General features: G+C 40.1%; 1 protein-coding gene across 1 annotated transcript; it reads right to left on the bottom strand.

Annotated features, from left to right (window-relative positions):
• Positions 1-322: 322 nt before the first annotated feature.
• Positions 323-18,169, bottom strand: LOC134098810 (probable E3 ubiquitin-protein ligase HERC3). Its single transcript, XM_062551671.1, has 48 exons — positions 17,858-18,169; positions 17,655-17,766; positions 17,440-17,516; positions 17,132-17,353; positions 16,848-16,939; positions 16,540-16,670; positions 16,296-16,423; positions 15,873-15,940; positions 15,675-15,784; positions 15,487-15,546; positions 15,221-15,326; positions 14,943-15,135; positions 14,266-14,420; positions 14,056-14,130; positions 13,645-13,746; positions 13,471-13,560; positions 13,165-13,275; positions 12,840-12,983; positions 12,569-12,732; positions 12,354-12,411; positions 12,056-12,126; positions 11,741-11,924; positions 11,281-11,383; positions 10,867-11,073; positions 9,594-9,803; positions 9,290-9,410; positions 9,009-9,085; positions 8,492-8,713; positions 7,678-7,769; positions 7,455-7,585; positions 7,223-7,350; positions 6,276-6,352; positions 6,065-6,180; positions 5,894-5,950; positions 5,688-5,793; positions 5,096-5,288; positions 4,558-4,691; positions 4,332-4,409; positions 4,133-4,216; positions 3,953-4,039; positions 3,691-3,810; positions 3,471-3,608; positions 3,149-3,315; positions 2,783-2,846; positions 2,637-2,695; positions 2,340-2,523; positions 2,158-2,257; positions 323-1,993 (listed from the first exon to the last, which is right to left on the bottom strand). The coding sequence occupies exons 1-48, from the start codon at positions 18,069-18,071 to the stop codon at positions 1,779-1,781; spliced, it is 5,937 nt and encodes a 1,978-aa protein (XP_062407655.1). The 5' UTR covers positions 18,072-18,169; the 3' UTR covers positions 323-1,778.
• Between the last annotated feature and the right edge of the window lie 761 nt (positions 18,170-18,930).

The following is an 18,930-nucleotide window of genomic DNA, read 5'->3' as shown; positions in this document are numbered from 1 at the left end:
CACTATTGTTAATAGAAACTTCTCTGAAAATGGAGATATCTAACATTAGTTTATCATGCATAAGTTGTAACATGCTAGTGGCAGATATTGCTCTGATAAAAAATGCTCAATTGTGAAATGAATATTAATAAGGTATTTTGTTATGTGTAGGCAACATGATATGCCAAATAGGCTGATATATTGCAGACAGGCCTAATACGCTATTTGTAGTTGATTTTATTTTGTCAAAAATAACATTTTACACTATAATAGCACCATATTATTCTAAAATAGTTACAGTAAAAGCAGCAGTTCTTGGTCTACAAAAATAGGCTACATTCTTCTTATCCACAATTATGATAGGCCTACATTCAGATAGATAGATAAATTACTTTATTCATCCCCAAAGGGAAATTATGGTGTTACAGCAGCAATTAATCATAGAAACATTGTACAAGTTAAAAATAAATACAATTGGATATAAACAAGTAGGTTAGAACTGGAGAAATGTAAGCGCACAGAAGTGCTCACAAGAAAGTATCTTAACTTATTCTAAAACATAGGCTACAAAAAAGCATAAACAGACCACGTCAATTAGGCAACATTATTTCCCAATCTGGTCCATCCACATAACGTAGGTCTACGCTATTATTATTTCAATGCATGGATAACACATATGAAACAAGGCAGACAAACCATTCTTCCTATGTTGCGGTGTCATTCATATCTTTTTGCACGTCTTTCCGATTAATGCTAAAGTCAGACAAGAATATTATATTTTTTATATGTGATTTATTTGTGGAAATTTCAATACAAGAGTTAATGCACAATATCCTCACAGATAAGAACATTAACATTAATTGGGCAAAGTAATGATCTTAAGTAAGAAAACAAAAACCTAAACTTAATCATAATAATAAGAATACAATTAATCATAAAATTAAAATAAATAAATAATAATGATAAAGAATGAATAGTGCTGAATGCTATGTGCTACCAATAAGGCTATTTGAAACACAGAGTAGATGGCTGTAGGGGTGAATCAGTCAATGATAGTGGTATCTAATTTATTTGAGAGACCTGATATGACCTAAGAGAGGTTCCCAGACCCTATAAAACTTAGTAGAGGTGCCACGCAGAGAATACTTAATTTTTCCCAGTGTCATAAAATGAAGGGCATCCCTAATCCATTGAGAGTGGGGGGGGGGGGGGAGAAAGGCTACAAGTAGGCTACACAAAAGTAGGAAGGTAGTGGTGAATGGCCAACAGGTAGGACACCAAACAAGGCAACTAAAGGTGAGAGATAGGTTGGTAGAAGTGATTGCTGAAAGAGTGTCAAAAACACCCTTCCAAAACGGTGCAAGAGCAGGACAAGCCCAGAACATGTGGCCAAGACTGGCCGGTCCTGAATGACACCGGTCACAGTTTGAATCTAAACCTGGAAATATACGTGCCGATTTACAAGAATATAATATTTTAATAATTGGCCTATCATAGATATGAATTAGGCTATAAGGTAATTCATAGGTCTGGACAACCATAACCCTGCACAAAAGTATTTGATTTATTTACAATACATTTATAAATGCTTGGTGTTGACATTAAAGTAAAATATTTCTTAACTATATCTGCCCCCAAAACACTTAAACAAAACTGTCCTCAAAAGCTGAAAAATGTGAACATTCATTGGGGGGGAAATAGTTGTTCTTTTAATCCAAAGATTAGTCCAATTTGGTGTATATAGTATCTTCATTCAGTCAATGAAAAAGAAAAAAACTGCAGAGTAGGAGCATTTGGAGCTAAGTCATTCCAAAGACTTCACAGTAGTTAATAGCATGAGTAAGCTTGTCCTGTAATATGTCAACACTGCTGTAATTGGGAAGTTGCAAGGTGCCATAACAGGCATTGGCCTGGGGTAAGTATTCGTCAGGATTGTCCATGATTAGTCTCACAATTTTCAGGTTTCGTTTGGCCAACCCTCCAATGGGTATCCTGTCAGTTCCATAGATGAAGGCTGACATGAAAGACATAAGAAAAGTTCTTAACAAATGACAAGGCTATTTCAGATATGTTTCAGTGTGCACTAACATGATATCCAAGGGCAGTATCACAACAAGACAAAGCTAAAAATATATCAATTTACCTTTAAAACCCTATACTTATAACAATGACACTTACACAGAAACTTCAGCTGGTCTTCTTTGGACAGCTCGAACAGAACTCTCCAGAAATTCTGAATCAACAAATCAGAACTCTCACACCCCTCATACTTAGCCACCTGCAAATTAAAAGACATTAATATAATCACACAAATTATCTACATTTCCTATTGTTTCAACTGGAGTGTAATGCCAATTTACCTTCCTGAGATCCTCCCACTCATACTTTGGCTCTCCACAGATAAGAATCCTCAGCTCATCAGGTGAGAACATCTTCCATGTCTGTTCAGGGCAGGCTCTACCAAACCCTTCTGCAAATGCCTCAAACTGCTGTGCCATGGATTTGTTAAACACAAAGTCCACATACAGACCAACAAATTTTTGCCTGAAGATAAAAATGAATAGTCTATTAGAGCTGGGCATCTCCGCCATTTCAATGCATCCCTGTTGTTCATTTTAACTTAAAAATGAGGAGGGCACACAAAAAGGGCATGTAACCTGTTGCCTTTTGTCACAAAAATGTCTCCCCCATTTGGAATGAGATCCTGTCCTTTCACCTAAAAATAAATCAATTAAGAATCAACGATTGTCATTTAAATGCAAACGTGGTTCATGCACTAAAGTTCTTACAGAAAAATACTTACTCTGAAATCTTGCTCCAACAGCTCTAGTTCTTCATCCTCATAATCTAGTAACGCTTTCAAACACCTAAAGCAACCCAGAGCAAGATCAGCTAAGAGAAACATACAACATTGTTTATCCCACCGAACATGGGAACATACCTGGCCTGACAAGAGAAACATGCAACATTGTTTATCCCACAGAACATGGGAACATACCTGGCCTGACAGGAGAAACATACAACATTGTTTATCCCACAGAACATGGCAACATACCTGGCCTGACAAGAGAAACATGCAACATTGTTTATCCCACAGAACATGGGAACATACCTGGCCTGACAAGAGAAACATGCAACATTGTTTATCCCACAGAACATGGGAACATACCTGGCCTGACAGGGCGACAGTTCCTCCAAGTCTCTCAGTGTCGGCATCTCCCCCAGCAGCTTTTTAAACAGTGCTGACGGAAAAGGGATGTTCACCAGACACTGGTTGTACAGTGCCATGCCAACGATGGTGCCTATATCCATGTATACATCAACAGATTCACACTCCTGTAAGATATGAACAATATGTAATATACAATATATATTTGCATAAATCACACAGCTGTATACCTTTAAATGTATCAATCCATGATATATTGTGTCCATGAATGAATTGTGTTAGTTATTTGAAACTATACATTTTTGAAGTAATGAGAACTCACATTAGACATGAACCACACACGTTCAGATTCCTCCAACAGCAGACTGCAATCCTCTGAGATGAGAGCTTTGCTGAAGAGCCTAAAGAATTCCTGGGATATGCCACCGTCATCAATGCCATTTTCTTCCACGAATTTCACCTAATAGACATGATAAAGCTTATTAAATAATTCATTTGTAAATGAACATGGCTACATCAAATTGATCTCTCTAAACACAGACCTTCAGAGGCATGTGAAAGTCATGGATGTTCCTTTGCAGATACTCAAATGTGTCCTTCAGTAAAGTTTCTCTCTGTACATGTAGGGTGTTGTGATTTGTCTGTGGTATGAGAGGTCCGTGCTGGACAGTGATGCAAAATAGAGTATTATTCATCACAATAAACTTGAAGGAGAATACTTTAAGCACAAAGACATGTTTCTCACACTATCATACAACATATTAATAGGAATGATCAAAAGCTTAACTAAAAGCCTACACTCACATTAGACTTTACATTAATTTTGAACACCTTCTGCTTTGCCTCCATGTCAAAAATGCAAGGAAATGCGGTTAAATTCAGGAGTACTTCCTGAAAATGAAAAAAATTAAAAATTAAACTCAGGATTTATAAACTGGTTGACATAAAGTTAAGATAATCTTTAGATAAACCTAATATACGTACCCTGTAAAACTTTACAAATGGCAAGATCTTTGAAGATTTCCCCTCCCAAAAAAAATTGAAAAATTCCTGACGGGCCATCGATTCCTTAACAATAATACATGGTATTAATTTCACTTAGTTTCCATTTAATTATTCTAATGTTTAAACTTATATTGTATGCCCTCGTATGTGGGGGCTATTTACTAAGCCCAACACTTACAAAGTCAAAAAGGAAGTTGTTAATCTCCTTAATGTGAAAATGACTGTCATTCAGCCTGCTGTGTCTTAGACTGTTAACCTGCAGAAGAAGGACACCAAGATGCAATTTCTCTTACAAACATGAGCGTGTTTGACAAGATGGAGACATATGACAACATGGTAAAAGAGAGGGTTTTTTTTTAAAAGCACTGAACATAATATGTTTAATTCAGTCTGAAAATGCTTACTGAATACAGTTTCTGTAGCATCTCCACAATTTTTTTCAATGATTCTTGTTGGATGTTTTTGGATACAGAGTAACAGAGGAAGTTCTTGACCACAGTTCTGAAGAAGGAATACCCAATTCTTGACCAGTAGCTCTCTGTGGAAATGTTTAATGTTATCATATATCATCTGGCATGTGGGGGCATTGTGCTGACCCACCAATGTTTTTGCCTCAGATCTTGCTTGTCGTATTGAATTAGCAAATACATTTAGCTTAGTTTATATTATGTATATATATACATAATAAACTGAATAATATAAATTGAAATGCTACACAGCATCATATGCATAACAGTGACTATATGAATACTTCCATGGACAAGATCTTACTAAATGTGGAATTTTTATCTGATTGAATGATAAAAGTGTGTGGTCAGACAGCTGAGATTCCATGTCACGTTGAATAAAGACTCAAAAATGCCACTTCTCAACCGGTGGAATTATCAATGACAACATTGTTAGAATTAATGGTTTAGGTAGAGAACATCATTTGCAACTTACCAAGAATCCTCAGCGAATCAGGGTGCAGCCTGAGAATGGCCTGGGCCAATGAGACGGCGAGGTCTGTGCCCCTGTGGTGTTTGAGCAGCACCCTGAGCAGCTCCGGCAGGATGAGGTAAACTCTGAGGCCCTCCACTCCAGCAGGGCTGGGGCTCAGCGACGGGAGCAGACGCAGACGCACCACACTCTCCACCTGAAACAGATACAGCCGAGTGGAGTGTAGTAGACAACACTTTTCGCACTATAAGGGACTGCAGGAGTGACAAAAGGCCGGCGCCCACCAGACATGTACGCAGTGTGAATCGACAAGAAAAAAATTCGAACAGCCGCACAGAGTTAGAAAACTGTTCTAAAATCCTGAGCGTCAAGCCGCTGAACGCTGTGTCCGGTGGGCGCTAGCCTAAACAGTTAAGCTGACACTCATCTACCTCTACTGTTCCCTCTACCTTTACCACAAAAATGTCTCTCTTTCTCTCTCTCTCACATACACACACTCAATAGTTTCACAACAAGACATTTGAAGATTGAATTTCACAATAAATACTTGTGAGGGCAAGTCAAGATCTGGGTAAAAAGTAGAGTTGATTGCTACCTCTTTCAGAACCTTCTCATTCTGTGAAAGCTTCTCAAAATACTGGCGAGCCATAGACAGGTCCAAACCGCACTGATACTCTGATGTCAAGTAATGTCTGTCAGAGCTGCACACAAAACCAAGGAAGATGTACTGTATGTCAGAAGAAGAGTAAAGAGCTACAAAATATAATGAATATAATTATGATAATAATATGATACCTCTACCTTTTAAGAAAACTCCCACTGACACATGACACAGATGAGAACATCTTTGTGATGTCCCTATTATATAAGAACAGAGCAGGAAGAAGCAGGTGTGATTTTAAGAATAATTTTGAAGGTTTATCTAACGTGAACACCAAATATCTAAAAACAAATTGATCCATGATGTATTACCTCTTGGTCTTTGTCCAAGACTTTGTGCTGCTAGAAATCCATCTGTCTGCTATCTCAAAATCTAAACCCCATATCATCTTGACTTGATCAAAATCAGGATTGCTAGCAACCGAATCCTACAAAATAATGTAATTTAACAAATCTTTGAACAGTAATATGGGAGAAAAACTTTAACAATACAGTTTCACACAAAAAATATCAGCTGACTTACCTCTTCAGACGTTCTCACAGCAAATGACTGGTTAGCCCCTGCAAAAATCCTCTTAATGGCGCCTACCTTGTTTTGCTCTGTCAGAGTTCAATAATAAAAACAAACTATTCAGAAAACACATCTTCCACTAGATCGTTTGCAAATGTGTATAAAGGACCCCTTTTGACGTTTGACAATATTGATCTAAGGGTAATATCAAAGAAAAAACATGTCTGGTGCTAAAAACGTCTAAAATGTGCTTTTAGTTGTCATAAGTTCACCAGAATGTCTGACAATATGTATGAGGAATATATGAGCTGAGCTACTAGTTCTGAGGTCCCCAAACTGAACACTGATGAGGCCCAATTTCAATTCTGAAAATCTTCTGCAGCCCATCCAAACATTTATTCACAACTCTGACAGGAGTCCTGTTTGCTATTAGTTCACTGTGATCTTATGGTTTGCTTGAGACATTAACAACCTTGCTTTGAGTTTTTCCACCAGACAACTGCTGCTCCATCAACACATTTGGCGTTACCTATAGTCTGTCATTGACAACCCCATCAAATAAAATAATGGAGACATCCTGCAATACCTTGACTGCCCACCAGAGGGCTGCGGCCTACACTTTGGGAAACACTATACTAGTGAATGAATGGAGGAGACAGGGGAGGAGGTGGGCGGCTTGTGACATGCAGGTAAGTGGGTTTATTAGTCATGCAAAGTGGTAGTGTAGCAATTAAGAGATGTCAATCATTCCTGAGCTCCTCCCAAACCTTGTTTAAAGAAAGTATGTAGGCTATTCCTTCCTAGTCATCAAATGTTCAGTACCCAGCCAAACCATTGGGCAATGTGAGCAACAAGAGAACAGCTATACAAGATATGTGCATATTTACCTGAAACAACCAAGAATAAAACATTATAAGCATAGACACAACAACATTAACAAAGCAGAAGAGATGTTTTACCTTGTGGCAGACCAACAGGTAGAGGAACAGCCTGGTTGTCTGTCTGGCCACTTCCAAGCTGTCCTTGCTCTCCACATCCAAATGCATAAATTGGGCCTTGGGGTTCAACCAATGCCAGTGTGTGATACCTTAGACAAGAATTCAGCACCAAAATACATCACTGATTTCCACATTTCACGTTAAAGTTTTGCTTTTTCATTTATTGTTGAGTACATTATGAATGTTATGTTACCTCCCACAGGCAATCTGAGACACCTTTGAGCCCCAGAGTTCAGCCACCAGTCGTGGTCTCAGTTCGTCTCTGAAGGAGTTGTGCCCCAGCTGGCCATAACGTCCTGATCCACACGTAAACACTCCACCACCCTGGACAAAGAAGCAAGGATTTCACACATGCATGCACTCGTATCTACGTACATGCATCCAGCCTAGCACACACTAACAAAATATCGCTTCACCTTGGTCAACACGGCAGTGTGTTCTGCTCCACAAGAAATGAATGTGGTCTTCTTCTGACTAAGGGCGACCACAGGGGCAGGACTGAGCCTATCTGAACATAGACAGACACACACAATCAGGCATACATATACAGGTATAACCACTACCAGTATCCTCCAAATTATGCAGCATGCACAGTATAGCCCCCAATAGCAGACAGAGGGTGTTGTAATCAGGTCTGACACTGTGTTTGTGTGTGTGTGTGTGTGTGTGTGTGTGTGTGTGTGTGTGTGTGTGTGTGAGAGAGAGAGAGAGAAAGAGAAAGAGAAAGAGAGAGGGTGAGAAAATGAGAGGCAGTGGCAGTAGTCAGCCTTGCCACTGGGAACCGTTCCAGCATCCAGGCCCTATTTCAAATTGAATGGTCAGCTATCCTTCAAAAGGCAGACAGTCATAATGTTTGTTTTTTTTACTTTCTTTAGCGGTGCAAGATCGGGGAGAGGAAACAGTCGCCTGACTGCTCTTGTTCTTCATGAGTTGGAGAGAACCAATACTGATGCATCATCAACTGGAGAAGCGTCAGCTGTAATGCCTTCACTACTCTGTGTACAAATGTACTATATGTGAATTATTCAGTGACGTTTCTCCTGTCTTCTGTACAATATAATGGAAATCTTTTCCCACACCAACCCTACTGACAGGGAGATGTGAGATTGATCAGTATAGTCAACATCAAACTTACTACCTGTAATGGTTTACAATACTATATGAACCATTATACTGTAAATGATGTTGCTTCACTGTGAGGCAGCCGTCCTCTGCTTCATCTGTACAAACCTGAGAGGTCTCCTAGGCCCAGCTGCCCAGCGCTGTTCTTGCCCCAGCCAAACACGGCCCCTGAGAGGGACAGGGCAAAGCTGTGTTCTCCTCCAGCACTGATCTGAGACAGGGGGATCCCCGCCAGAGACTTGAGGGGTTGGGGGGACATGGTGCTGGGCTCCCCCTTCCCCAGACCCAGCTGACCGTTGGAGTTCTGGCCCCACGTGAAGACCTGCCCATCTGAGAGCAGAACACATCACAGCGCTGGCTTCAGCAAGCAATATAACTTCAGTTTTGGTAAATACGACAAAATTAACATTGTGCCACATCTTGTTTAATCATCCATCACTAGTAGGTCTAATATGAAACAAGTATTACAATGATCTTCAGAATAATATTGATCATAGACTATGCATATCAAACTTTACGGGTGGCATTATGTTTAAAAATATTCCATTAATGAATATGTATATACATGATGCAGATAAAAGATTATTTTCTAATCTTTTTAAATTTGATTTTAAAACATGGATACCTTTGATAAGAGCTAATGAGTGATTGTCCCCACAGGCAATCTGAACAACTTGTCTGTTTTGGACGTTCGCCAGACGCCTGAGAATGGAAACCACGGTAAGGTTGGCAGAGTCCATAAGGTAGAATTGTAAACGGGCGTTTTTTTTTACGTAGGTTTGTTTTGTTTAGCTTTTAACCACAAACTCCGCGATCCATAAAGGACGGTTCCGCGACCCACTTTTGGGTCCCAAAACCCACCAGTTAAGAAACTGTTTAAAGAATCCTTGCTCAGACAACACTCACTTTGGTATGCTGGATACATCAGAGGAACTCCAGTGAAGTAGTGCGCCCTCCTTAGTAAGCAAAATTGCATGTGTTGCTCCGACACAAACAGCCACAATGTTGCCATTCGTTTTAAGACTGACTGCGGGAATGGAGAATGTAAACATAGATGTTGTACATTAGGCTACATTACAACATAGAGGCTACATTATCTTAAAACAATAAATGCATACATTCATATTACAATCAAGTTGTTTGACAAGCCATGGACGACTTACACCAAAGAACACTTTTGCCGCACTTTTAAATATAGGCCTACCCTTACTTTGTTGCCACGTTGATCCGTTTTGCTTCCTTACTGCCACTGAAGCAATTCCATTTTCCCAAAGGATTGCGGTCACTTCATCTCCGATAGAGAGGTGGCTGATTGCTGTTGTGAGGACAGCCTTCTGTACAGCATCGGAGTTATGACAGCACACATCCTTCTTGGTAAGGATGTTAAGTTCTTGAAGTTTAGCTTCACCCCAACAATACATTTTAATTCAATAGCTGTAGTTTTTAGATGTTAACGACTTATATCATCGGCAGCTGTAACATCAGAAGCATTGTAGTAAAAAAAATGCTGAGCAGTCTACAGCTGACGGCCGCAAGTGTTCACATGGGTCATCCGGCTGTGTTGACATGAGATAAGTTGCTCACTTTTGGACGGAAAGCGAAACTTATCCGCTAGGGCTAGGCCAACTCGAAAATGAAACTGGCTGGTAATTTACAAGTATGAAAAACGAAACTAAACGCTGCGCCAAAGAGCAGACAGCGAACTACAGGATCTGGCGAAAGTCAGGTTATGACAGAGCTAGGCTGTTTGTGTTTTACATGGACTGTCTATGTGCCTATAATAATTCCATTATTAGATATTGCATATGAACTGGTAATATATGTTACAGATTTACTCTTAAATATTAATTTGAGAAGATAGTCTTTTTCTTGTAATTCTTTCTTTATTTTTCATATTCAGAGATTAGTAACAACACATTTTCAGACTGAACAGTCACCATGTTTGCACTGGTATTGATAGTCATGCTATCTTAAGTGACCTCACTCCAAGCTCAAAGCAGTGCCCCTCCTCCAATATCTTGACAGAGTAGGCTGAATTTTATTATGACTCTAATTCTATGCCTCAGTGCTTATACATATCAGGGTTAGGGTGAGATGTGGGATGTGACATTTGTGTTGTTGCTTGTTTTTGTGTATTTTGTTTGTTTTTCCTTTGCATTCAAACTTGAGTATGTTTTGGAAAAAGGAATGAATACAGATGACTCCTCAATAAAAAAAGATTTGAAATAAACAAACTCAATACAGTGAACCCATGCCCATTCATCATTATTCATATTCATCATCATCATCAAATTAAAAAATAAATACAATTAAATTAAAATTAAATTAAATTAAATCATGATTAAGATGTGTATGACACTGTTCAATTCTGTGTTTAACCACTGGCCTTCATAATACAGTTAACGAGTGAATCACCCAAAGCGGATCAAGTCTTTAAAAGGCAGCTTATCCCACAAATTTGAGAAGGTCTTCATGAGTCTAGTCTTCCCAGAAGCCTCTCCGGTGGTGCAGTGCTTCCCTGAGCCTGGTCCGCAGCACCTCCCTGGACTGGTAGGGGTGGAGCATCAGTAGGGAATGGCATGTGAGGGCCTCTGGCAGATGGTCCGGTGTGGAGCCTGGCAGGACTTGTACTCGCATCTTGATCTGCTGCATCCCCAGGATAGGCACCCGCTCAAAGCCCGTCAAGAACACTATGGAAGGGAGAGGAGTGATGAGGGATCCAGGACAGATCACATGGGCTATACGGGGAAGCACTCCCCAGATGAGTAACAGGGGAAGACAAACATCCCTCCAAGGTGCAGTGCTTTGTCTGTGTGCCAGGTTATAACCTATAGATTTATTCTACCTTTTCCAAAACAAATATAGAGAAGTGCAACATCTGTCAGAACTGTACTCACAGATAAAGGCCTTCTTGTCATCCTCCGAGAGTTCCTGGAACACCTCCCAGAATAAGACTATGGTTGGGTGATTCTCATAGAATCCAAATTCATATGATGCATTCTGGAAACAGATTAAACAACATGCCAACTCATTGAAATAATGTACACAGTAACGTCCCACAAGAACATGCTTCACAATGATAGGAAGAGCTGACATCAAAGGATAAACGACGTCGCTATGAACGACGGCGGGTATGGAAGTAAAGTGATATAAAGCACCTGGCCATGAGACAACTGGACATAAAAGTAGATATACCGGATAGTGGTACAAAACATGACCGCCTCTCAGTTCTAACCATTCCCAAAATTAAATCATGCTTGTCAATTTGTCTCTCTCTCCTACTCCATCCTCTTGTAACTCATGCTATGATTATCAATGAACTTGCTGTGATGTAAGACTGGATTGTTGTTGCGTCACCTGTTGGAGTATGTCCCAGTCGTAGTCCTCCTTCCCCACCATCATCCCCCTCAGCTCCTCTGGGTGGAACATCTCCACCACGTCTCGCGAACACACTTTGAAGAAGCCCCTCTTGAACTCTTCAAACACCTTCTCCACTGATTTGTTTAATACATAGTCCACATAGGCATGAACAAACTCCTTCCTATGAAATATCAAAACAATATATATTTTTAAATGCATAATGCATCAAATGCAGCTATATATTTCACCACCTTGTAAGTCAGAAAATTTAGAAAATCTTGGGAAATTAAAACAAATTGAATGATAACTCACTTGTTAGAATTGGTGACGGGCTTTCCAGCTTCATTTGGATCTAGCTCAACCTCTTTGTTGTCCCAGAATATCTGTCATTAGACCATCAGAGAGATAAAGATGACATGACCACTGAAAATGTATCATCTCCTTCTCATAAAACTATAAAATGTAGTTATAACTATTGAATTCATAATTAGGCATACAGTATTTGTATTCATGTCCTTGGATGCTTGAAAGATAAGTGTAAAGGGTAAAAATAAAGTATGAAAACATAATGAGGAGAATCAATGTAAACCTTTTTACTCATTATACTTACAGAGAAGAAAAATCCCATGCTCTCCACATCGTCATAGTCCAACACATCTTGCAGACTCCTTTAAAAAAACATACAGTAGATATGTACTCACTGTGGGAAGTGTGTGGAAGGTGTGTAGAAGGTGACCTTGACATACCTATTACTGAACATATTAGTCTAGTCCTAATCAAGTAATGGTAATAAACGCAGGAGTGACCACGCTTCAACACACTTACTTTGCCACAGAGCTCATTTCAGACAGATCCTCCAGCGTTGGCGGGATGTTGAGAAGCTTCTTGAACAGCGCTGATGGGAAGGGGAGGTGCACCACACTGTTGTTATACAGCGCCAGGCCACAGAGCATGCCAAACAGGAAGTACTTCTGCACTTCCACTCTGTCCTGTTGAAAGATGAGGTAAGAGATTAAGAGGACTTAGATAACCTGTTGATAACCTATTGGAGAATGTTATCATCGGTATGCTGAAAATAGCAACTGTTTAACATTACCTGAGAGGGGAACCAAACTAAGGTGCCTGTGTCATTGTACATGAACATGTTAGAATGATAGAGTTCTCTGAACACATTCAAGAAGAAGTCTCTTTTGTCGACATCTGATATTTTGAGTTGCACATCATTCTCCATGTATCGCACCTGTGACGGAAAAAAAAAAACATCAATCACATCAATCACTAAAGACAAACTGGATTTTGTATCTAGACATCAAACAGTTAGCATCAAACTATTATAATGATTTATTTAATGATTGATGTAGCCTACTTATATTAAAAATTACTGAATCTGCATTTTAAAATGAGACAGACTTTTATTTTACCCCCAAGTATTTCCTGAGGTCATGTGGTCCTGCATGCTGAAGCTGAGAGAAGGCATCCTCCAGGAGTGCTGTGCGTCTCAGATTCAGTAGAAAGTAAGTATTCTCATAGGCCTACAGTTTGACAGATGCAGTTATTGGTATCATATGGCACACACAACAAATCAGCTTGGAGAGAAAAATGCTTGAATTGTTTTGTATTTTGCTATAACAGTTTAACATATGTAAATGATCCAAATTCACTTCATTAAATCTTGTTTTAAATGACTATTCTATGTTCAATATTTTTCTGTCCTGACTTATACTTACCCTGATGTTCTTAAGGTGAAGGTTTAAAACAATACGTTTGCCCTCCAGGTTAAAAATGCATGGCCTTGACTTCAACTGAAGGATGTTTGTCTGAAAGGTAATTCATACTTTACTGATACAATCATTGACACAGCAACACACTTCTGATGACTTTAGGCTTTTGAACACAGTTACCTCGCACAGGGCCATGGTGTTCTGTATTGACACTCGTTGGGTTTGCCAGCGTGGATCCATTAGAAGATGAGGTTGGTCTAGTTCAATCAGTCTGGCATCCAACTAACATGGAAATCAATGATTCACATGGAATGCTGCACACTGATGCACATTTTTAGTCTCTTAGCTCATTTAATACATGTGCAGTAACACATCTAGAGAACATGGGTTAACACTAGTTGCCACTTATGTGCCTCACTACTGCTTAACCACTGTGCACTCGGCTGGACATGAGACAGCACGAGTGGACGACACTGAAGTGAAACAATATACTGTACATTTTAAAGTCTTAAATGGTTCTAATTTTAATAAAAAATAAAGAATCTTTATTGCTTTCATAATGTATGTTCTATATCTTAAAAAATGACTCACTTCTTTGAATACTGAATTGACTTCTTTGACATAGAAACACTGATCAGGTATCCTTCTCTTGCCACTCCGGACGGCCTATTTTTAATAAAAAAAGTGTTGATGGATTAACAGTAATTTCATTAAATATGTAACACCACAGAATCATTAACAGTGAGTCGTGATCATAACCTTCATTAAAATGGTGACTGTAAAGAGTCCAAGCCTCCTCACCTCATGCACCCTCTGTAGAACCTGTGTTAGCTGTAGTGGCGGTCCATGGTCACTGGCATTGTTAACACTTTCAGCAAAAGTCTTTCCTGACACTGTCCGGAAAACTTTCAAAACAGTTCGAAGGTATGAGCCAGGAAGTGTGGACCAGAGGATTTCTGTGGGAGAAAACCCGTATGAGATAACCAATACAGCACACAGGATAGTTATGGCACAGTTTAAACTTGGTTGAAAACCACCTCAGAGTGGTTCAAACGTGTGTGGTCCGAACTTGGAGGCAACATTGTCATGTCACCAACATAATGTATAAAAACACGGTGATGACTCAGGAATGGAGACAGCGCAACAGCATCATACCTATGAAGTAGCCGAGCTATCACAGAAGTGCTAAAGCATTGAAATGCGTCAGTTGCCAAGAATCCTCAGGGTGTAGCATGACAATGGCCTTGGCCAATCAGATGGCGAACGTCTTTAACTGCCACCTCAAATTTTTACTCATGAGCTGTCAACGGTTGGAGCTTATGTTGACTAAATTATATCTGCTATTTCTACTCATTCAGCCATTTCAACAGAAAGAGCTTCTGAATACATTCCGAGTACAGTTGTTCAACCAACGCAACAGGTACTGTATGTCATAGCATATAAACGGAGACTGGTTAGTTGTAAAACACAGTCCTTACCCAGGGATTTTAGCGAATCAGGGTGCAGCCTGAGAATGGCCTCGGCCAATGAGACGGCGAGGTCTGTGCCCCTGTTGTGTTTGAGCAGCACCCTGAGCAGCTCCGGCAGGATGAGGTAAACTCTGAGGCCCTCCACTCCAGCAGGGCTGGGGCTCAGGGACGGGAGCAGACGCAGGCGCACCACAGACTCCACCTGAAACAGACACAGCCATGGACATCAGATGGGAACTGTGAGTCTTGGCTAACCCGGCCTTGGAGATCTGGAGATGCCACTATACCTCAGTCAACACTGTGTGATCTTCAGCCATTTTCTCAAAAGTGAGACGTGCAAGTGACAAGTCCAGTCCAGAGTTCCCTTCCCTGGTCAGGTAGTGTTTGTCAGAGCTAAAGTGTTGTAAACAAAATGAAAACAAATGCATTTTACTCTGTTTTAACAAGATTAAATCCACAGATTTCCGCCAGACAACTAAAATCAGTGACACTAATAGTTACGTGGGTGTGGGTTAGTGACAGGGATGATTATATTATAATTAACTGTTCATACCATGTGTCCATAAAGCTTCCATTAATGCAGGATGCTGAAGAAAATATTCTCCCAATTTCCCTGAAAATGAGAAACAGCTGAGTCATGTGTCATGTTTCCCCCACATTTGGGGAGAAGGTCTGTAAATGTTCAGGCTAACTGAAATTACAAGTACAACTTCTCAATGTAGCTTGAGAAGACACACTCACTTGTTAATTTTATTCTGTGGCTTTGAACCGGAGACCCAGTTCTCAGCAGTCAGAATATCTAGTGTCAATAATCCTTTGCTTTTCGTGGGATGACGATTTCCTGGGTCTGACTGCAGGAATAATTTAGAACATGTTTTCAACATAAATTCAGACTGGACTGGACACAAATCTGCAGCATAACATCCATATCTTCCATACCTGAGTGTGGCAGAAAGCAAAGGAGAGATACCCTCCAGCAGTAATTGTCCCAAAGGTCTCCTCATGATCTATTGGAAGAGCAACAGACAGTAAATATGTTAATGTTGACATTAAAGAAATGTTGGGTTAGTGTCTGGATGTATGACTCCACTGACACCAATTACTGTATGTGTTCACTAAAACACTAAAAGACACCTTGGGTACTGATTAAATGATGGGAAATTAGCAAAGTGTCCAGTGCATGTACTATATGACTTGTAGAATTTGTGCTTAGGATCTTGCTCATGGTATTAAAGTAGTAAATTAATTTTCCATCATTATCTAATTCCCTTTAGTTTGACTTTAGACAGTTCACTTCACAATTAGGGCGCCATAACTGAGTTCATCTGCTTTCAGTCTAAACGTCCAGGAGGTGCTGCTCACCTTGTGGAAAGCGAACATACAGAGGGACGGAAGAGTTGGCGCTCTGTCCATTTCCAAGCTGTCCCTCTTCACCGCGCCCAAATGCAAGGATAGCATTGGAGTCTCCCACAAGTACTAATGTATGGTGTCTTGAAGTATGAAGAAGAAGGTATATGAAGAGGAATTAATGACTGCTCAACTCGTATTACTATGAATCGATACTTGAAATTGTATAGGAAAGTGACATAGAACATATGAATGTTACCTCCCACAGGCAATCTGAGACACCTTTGAGCCCCAGAGTTCAGCCACCAGTCGTGGTCTCAGTTCGTCTCTGAAGGAGTTGTGCCCCAGCTGGCCATAACGTCCTGATCCACACGTAAACACTCCACCATCCTGAAACCATCACAGCAGATCAGTCATGAAACAGCAATACTGTGGCGATCAATTTACCTACACTCATTCATTAAGTAGGATAGAGTATTAGTAGAGTACGCAATCAGTAAATGTATTCTCTGAAGAGTGTTTAATACATTTTATACATGGATCCATGACAAGAGTCAGAGAGTTCACCTTAGTTAGAACTGCTGTATGGCCTTCTCCACAGGAGATGTGAATAATCTTCTTAATATTCAGAGCTGTTATCTGAACGGGTTCAGGGCAATCTTTAAATAATCAGAGAATATTGTGTCAGCCTTTACAATCAATCTGTCAATCTTTTGACACGTAAAATAAGATCTAAATAATAGCAACTCCTATGCTATTATATGTTGGTAACAACATCTGAAAGTTATTCATAATATCAAAGATGTGACAATAAAATTAGAATTATATATCCATGATATCACTTGACACACCTATGTTGTCTCCTAGGCCCAGCTGGCCAGCGCTGTTCTTGCCCCAGCCAAACACGGCCCCTGAGAGGGACAGGGCAAAGCTGTGGTCTCCTCCAGCACTGATCTGAGACAGGGGGATCCCCGCCAGAGACTTGAGGGGTTGGGGGGACATGGTGCTGGGCTCCCCCTTCCCCAGACCCAGCTGACCGTTGGAGTTCTGGCCCCACGTAAACAACTGCCCATCTGGGAAACAAAGAGTCAATATCAAAAGGATGAAGTAGATTTATGGATGTCAAAGTAATGTGTAACTCCATTGGTACAATACCCACCTTCAGTGAGAGCAAGTGAATGCTGATTTCCGCAAGCAATCTGAGCAATGCGTTTATTATGTAGTACCTCAAGAGGCCTGAAAAAAGTAGACATTTAATTCGTTTTTAAATATATTTGCATACTTGCAACTGATGCTGCATAACATACTGTAATATGCAGCATCAGTTTTGATCAGCAATCAATACAAATTAAACAGTGTTGCTTTGGAACCCACCTTAGTTTATTAAACCTATCCAGCGACAGCGCCTTTCCTCCGCTAAGAATTAAGACAGCGGTGGTTTCCCCACAAGATATAAGGTCAATCTCCTTGACGTCGTTGAAGTTTTCTGGGTGATTAAGCAAATAATGAACAGTAGTGCCAGCGGTAAAGTGGCGATTTACAGACTACTGAGTTTTTTTACGCAATAGCCTACTCACTCAGTTTTCCTGCCCTCGTACTTCCATCCTCCTCCTGCGTTCGGAATATGGACAATTTACCCTCACCGCGTAAAAACGCGACAATCGTTCTCCCTGATGACACACAGCAGATCCTGTTTTGCGAGCGCACAAAGTGAATGGCCTCCTGAATGTCCACCGAGTCAGACTTAGTGAGTCCTCTGTCTGCGTGTGCGCCCCATGTAAATAAAGACATTTTGGAGGCTAATGATGTACTGCAGATCTGTTCAAGCTCATCAACATTCCCGGGAGATTCCGATGGACACCTGGAAAAGTGAGCGCCGCCGTATGTGACGCGGTATATGAGGCTCAAAATGGAAAGGAAACCGAAACTAAACACCGTCATTTATTGGCAAACGATAGTTGTTTTCATTTTTGAAAGTAAAGTCACTCCACTGAGATAAGACTATTATCACTAAATGAAAGCTCGTATGCTATTCCTGTTTCCCCGACGGTACGATTTCATCATCACACAGCCTAATACATAGAAGAACCATGCAATTACTGTAAGAATAAGTAAACTGAAGATGAACTATAGGCATATTTTAAGACTCATCCCGGTTTCCGTCCAACACATTTGTATCAATAGAATTCAAACTGGACGTCCGTTAAAAATAACCATATCTAAAAAAAAATTAATGTAATGCAAATTTTCAATCTTGATTACTTTGATGCACCAGCCAACTCAAGCGCCACATTTTCAAAACAGTTAACACACAGGCCGAAACAGCGCCACTGATGGTCAAAATGACACATTTTGTTCGCAAAAGGCCCTAATCGTGCCAAAACATTTAAAATATGCAACAAAAGCAATTTTTGCCTTCAAACACAACTTGCAAACACGTGTATGAGCTCTTCCAATCAGCCATTACACGGTGGACAATGAAATACAAAGTAAAGCATTCAGTCAGTGTGAATCAGTGCAGCATTGCTTATCATTAGGCCTATTTGTTGTCAAATTTGCCCTCTTCCGAAAAATGTAATCCAGAATTAGAAATTCTTTGATACAAGTGTTATTGATTCCATTTATTCTTGTTTGTTCAAACTGTGACTGA

This window comes from Sardina pilchardus, chromosome 2, assembly GCF_963854185.1.
Source record: "Sardina pilchardus chromosome 2, fSarPil1.1, whole genome shotgun sequence".
In the NCBI taxonomy this organism is placed as follows: Eukaryota; Metazoa; Chordata; class Actinopteri; order Clupeiformes; family Clupeidae; genus Sardina; species Sardina pilchardus.
Note: the sequence above shows the minus strand (reverse complement) of the source record. Positions and strands in the feature narration are given on the sequence as shown.